Here is a 5,020-nt window from a genome sequence, read left to right as displayed (position 1 = left end):
TCTTCACATCACACTTTATTCTGTATCTTTAATGGCAGGAAGGTGTACATAACATGCATAGACAATGTGGAGAAACACATAACAGAGTGCTGTTATTTCTGGGGTTTGTAGTTTTTTTCCTACCTCTGCAGCTGAGTGCAAACAGAGAGAAGACTACATTTATACTCAATGACCCTTGACCTCTGCAGATGAGGGCAAGCAGACAGAAGACTGTATTTATACTCAACGCGTTGCACAATTTCTGTGAGAATGAGAAGGAAGGTGTGAATCCTAACTGGTCAGTGGAAGCGGACACACTTGCATCAGACCTGCCACAGCCAGGTGTCCGTGCCAACAATCATACAGACAACACAAATGGACAGAGGATCAGAGCCGTCCTCACAGATTACCTGAGTGCAAACTTCCCCCTGCGCCGACCATACCTTTAGATGTCTTGGTATTCATTAAAATAATGACAGTTTTTATATAGTTTGATACAATTCTTGTACAGTTCAAGTGTTATCATTCCACAAATAAAGAAACTTACAGAAGTTTTAGTTAAGTGTTTTATTTATAAGAAATATTAAGCGAAGTAACCAATATCCTCATCGTGTGGTGATGGTTGATGATGTTGTGGTGGTGGCGCTGGTTGATGATGATGATGATGTTGTGGTGGTGGCGGCTGTTGTTGTTGATGTTGATGATGATGTTGTGGTTGTGGCGGTGAGAATGTGTTTGGATGAGGTAGAATGTTATCCATTCTCTGCATCAGCTTCTCAACCACACGGTCAGTGCTCTGGAGGATGCTGGCGATCAACCGTTCCTCCCGAGCCTCACTTCTTTCCATGTCCTCCATCCATTCTTGATACATGACCTGCATCTGGTTCACAAGCACATCCACGTCTCTCCTTTGCCTTGATCGCTGCTGGGTCCTTGTCCCTGAAGAAACAGCAGGTATAAATTCAGCTGCCGATTAGACACGTGGTAGCAACACATACCATCTCTGTATGTTCTGTATTTATTATTCTGTGTACTCTTGATGTATATATTGTTTCTCAGCAAAGTACTTTAATCTATTCCATGGCACCTCTGTTGTACTCTTAATATTTATATATATCTTTAAGCTATTCATACAGTTGTTAGATAGTTGTAATATTGTTGTGTTATATGTTGTTGTTGTTGTTGTTGTGTGTTGTACCTCATCGCACCAACAGGAGAGGACTGCAAAATTCGATGCAAATATTATGCAAATACACTGACAATAAAGGCTTTTCTATTCTATTCTATTCTAACCGTCTTGACATCAGCTGTTTGTGAGACTACACAGGATGAGTGGATGCATCGCACGAAGATTCTTTGTGATGCCCGTATGTTATATTATAATTATTATATTGCAGAACTTACCAGGTAGATACGCTGTAGTTGTAGTAGGCAATGGAGTTCTTGAAGGTGGAGGAGTGCCAGATGGAGTCGCCCTAGGTGAGGAGGATCCAGGTGAGCATCCAAGCAGCGTAGTCTCAGTCTCCTCCGGGTCCATTGTAGTATCTATAAGATGGTACAGCACAAAACGTTCATGATCAAAGTACACTTTATTACGTTTTAACTAGCTTGCATCCTAAATTGAATTCCTTGCAAGTTAGGGGGAAGGTCTACAACACGTTAACACATTTGCTCAAACAATGGGCCAGCTAGCATGTGGCATCCATGTTAGCTTTGAAAGGTAGGGTTAGCAAGTGTGACCTAGCCTTATGTTTTACGAATGTAACTTGTTTTCATTGTCGGTTTAATTCCTCGCACGGGAATGTACACACGTTCCAACACATATTAAGCACTGCTAACACGTCTCGCAAACACTATGGGTCAGCAAGCATGTGGTATCTACCACTTGTTTTAGTGTGATGCAACTGAATTTACTTACCCATGGTAGTTGCCAACTGAACACCCGGAACTACGCGGTTGGGCCCGACCAGGGGCCGAGGTAGGCTCACAAGAAGTTCCTCAAGGACATCGTAGAAAGGGCACGTAATGCTACCACGGCCACTTCCCCCATTGTCCCGTTTAGCCTTGGAGTACGCCTTCTTCAAATCCTGCCAGCGAACCATGACCTGTTCATGGGTCCTGGCTGGAAAGCCGGCTTCCACCATCTTCAGTGCCACCTTCTTAGATATTTCGCCATTTCTGGTCACCCTCCCATCCAATAACTTTTGGATTTTCATCTCCTTTAGTTGATTGAGCATGAATCGCGTCTCTTCATCAGTCCAGAAATCCCTGTAGCCTCTTGTGTGTTCCATTGCGTTGTTTGTTTGTATCTCCTGGCCGCGACAACTTATCGTCTCTTTGAAGTCCCGTACAGTTTTACAGTGAAGATCTGCAACAGGCGTTTCTTCATCTTGGCATTTAATAATATACCCATATTCCTCTTTGTTTATGTCCTCTTCTGTCACTGTCAGCGTCAGGGGTAACAGTTGTGTTTCATCACAGCCAGAGCTCAACGGCAGTCCAATATTCATGTTAGCAACGGAGCAGAAATAATCCCGTCCAGAGTTTACTATAAATCCGAAGAAAACAAAGGGAAACGGATTTTAAACTCTGTTTTCATAGATTAAAATAAAAGAAACGAACACAATAACAATAATTGCCACATCGCATTTCAGTAGTATGGTTAGGTTACGATGTAGGTTAAGTTATGATACTGTGACTAAAACGTACCTTACCTAAAGTCGCACACGGAGATTTGTTCATTTAGTGTGGTGATTATTCATCTGACAGGACCTCGAGCAGTGTTTAACAAAATCGTCGAAACTCGGTTTTTCTTGAACCAACAACGACGAAACTCCGGGAGCTCTTCCAAGAGGTATGCACATAAATGTTCTTACTTGTGAACATCCGGTTAGCTGGGAAGCTAACAATAAACCTATGCATTACTGCCACCGTCTGGATGGGAATGTGACTGCAGGAATCTCAAGTTCTGTAGTCAAACGACAGAGCGTACTGCAGTCACACTCCTTTCCAGACAGTGGCAGTAATGCATAGGTTTCTGGTTGGCTTGCCATCTACCGGATGTTCACAAGTAAGAACGTAACGGATACACACTGCTTAACGTAATAACTAAGCTAACTGATCTTTATGTGCTATCTTACTGCGACAATCTAGAAGTGAATTCCTCCGTGAAAAATACGACGTGCCAGTCCGTCGATCTATGGAACTTTTGCAAAGAAGGAAGAAACCCGAACTTGAAAGCCATTGTTTTTCTTTTCTTTGTGGGGTTCCCCTGACCATATAGGGAACTCTGGACGGGATCATCTCTGGTTCTGTTTCAAAATGAATCTGGAAATACCGTTGAGTCCTGGCTGTGATGAAACACACCAGGTACCCCTGCGACTGAGAGTGAAAGAAGAAGACATAAAAGAGGAGGAATATGGACACATGATTACATGCCAAGATGAAGAAGAAAAGCCCATTGCAGATCTTCACTGTAAAACTGAATCAGACTTCACAGAGTCACAAAGCTCCACTTATATTGAAACACTACAGATAGTGGAGGTTAAAGTGAAGGAAGAAGAGGATGAGCAGGAACACAACGATTGTCTTCTAGAAAGTAAGTACTTAAGTTCGTAATGATGTACTAAGAGCATTGTTCAATGGTCAATTCATGATGACGTCAGACTGCTGGCAGGCTCTAATAGATATCCATAACGTTAGCGCTTCATCTGTTAATATGGAAGGTAAACTCTTATAGTCTATTGTGTTAGTTAGGGTGACCAGACGTCCTCCTTTACCCAAACATTTCCTCTTTTAGAGACCTAAAAACATCCGGGATTTTGCCGGATATTAGTGTTCCTCTGGGTCTCTCACAAACTAGTCATTACGTCCTTACAAGTTTGGGAAAGGGTATCTCCCTTTTTGCTCGAGGTCGACCGCCTTCCCAGTGTTCCCAGATACGATAATTATCCTCCAAATACGATCATTTTGAGCCTCTGATACGATACGGCATTTCCAATCTGGCAACACTGAGCATCTTGCAGCCTCCACTAGCTGCATTGTTTACAATAGTATATGAAATCTGTTTAAACAAAAAGAAAACTTCGTGGCTGAGAGGGGGCAGGGTCATCTCCATGTGAAAAAGATGTCAAAGAACTCCGTCGCAGGGGGCGGGGTCCCGCGACGAAGTGTCCTCTTTTTTCACAAACTCAAATCTAGTGCCATTTGTTTCGTTGTGTTAACCAGCTTTCACTATTTGTTTATGTAAGTTTTATTTTTAGTTCAAGGTGAATACATTATTTTTTTTAAACAGCACTGTGATTGGCATATTCAAATAGTATTTACAGGGCTCTCAAGTTTTGAAGACCGGCAAGAGTGACATATCCCCCCGACCACGCCCCGGCCCGCCGTATTCCTCCCGCGCCGCCCCTGCTGTATGCCCACAGACCAGGCCAGACACCCCCCCCCCCCCCCCCCCATATTTTTATTAGTGTTTTGTTGTTGTTAATAATAATTACTCAGACTTGCAGAAAATATTTGACACATGGCACTGACAATTCGACCAATTACAAAGTACGTTTTCGATTTGAGAGAGAGAGAGAGAGAGAGAGAGAGAGAGAATTATGACATCCCACACCTTGATGGGCACAGGAGTTCTCTTGGCGGCAGATAGAGCACCAGTATTATGAGCTGGTGCTTCCTACAGTAATAAATGGCCATTTAGAGGTCCATTCACTATCAAAAGAGGTGAATGGCTGCTCCTGGAATTTTCTCCCGTTTGTTCTAGCCATCTCCTTCACTTCTTCGACCATCTCATCCACCATCTCCTCCTCCACCACCTGCACTCTCTTTCTCCTCCACCTGCACTGTCTCTTCCTCTTCCACCATCTCCTCCGCTAATGTGTTATGCTCATTTGTTTTTTACCTGACATCTTTGAAAGACAGATGCAATGATTAATGCATCCATGCCATGCCAGGATATTTATACATGCTAGTATGACTAATGAGCTCGCGATTCACAACTCCACCAGGTGTTAAGAAACCCCGGAATCTAAATAGA

At 43.1% G+C, this 5,020-nt stretch overlaps 1 protein-coding gene across 2 annotated transcripts; it reads right to left on the bottom strand.

Annotated features, from left to right (window-relative positions):
• Positions 1–537: 537 nt before the first annotated feature.
• Positions 538–2,824, bottom strand: LOC308377260 (uncharacterized protein). 2 transcript variants are annotated; one of them, XM_080853842.1, is made up of 4 exons: positions 2,694–2,824; positions 1,898–2,527; positions 1,384–1,524; positions 538–918 (listed from the first exon to the last, which is right to left on the bottom strand). In XM_080853842.1, the coding sequence occupies exons 1-4, from the start codon at positions 2,719–2,721 to the stop codon at positions 563–565; spliced, it is 1,155 nt and encodes a 384-aa protein (XP_080709968.1). In that variant the 5' UTR covers positions 2,722–2,824; the 3' UTR covers positions 538–562. The 2 variants fall into 2 exon arrangements, with proteins under 2 accessions (XP_080709968.1, XP_080709969.1); XM_080853843.1 differs by having other exon boundaries at positions 2,689–2,785.
• Between the last annotated feature and the right edge of the window lie 2,196 nt (positions 2,825–5,020).

This window comes from Sprattus sprattus (assembly GCF_963457725.1).
Source record: "Sprattus sprattus genome assembly, chromosome: 1".
Lineage (NCBI taxonomy): Eukaryota > Metazoa > Chordata > Actinopteri > Clupeiformes > Clupeidae > Sprattus > Sprattus sprattus.
This window is presented reverse-complemented; position numbering and strand designations above follow the sequence as displayed.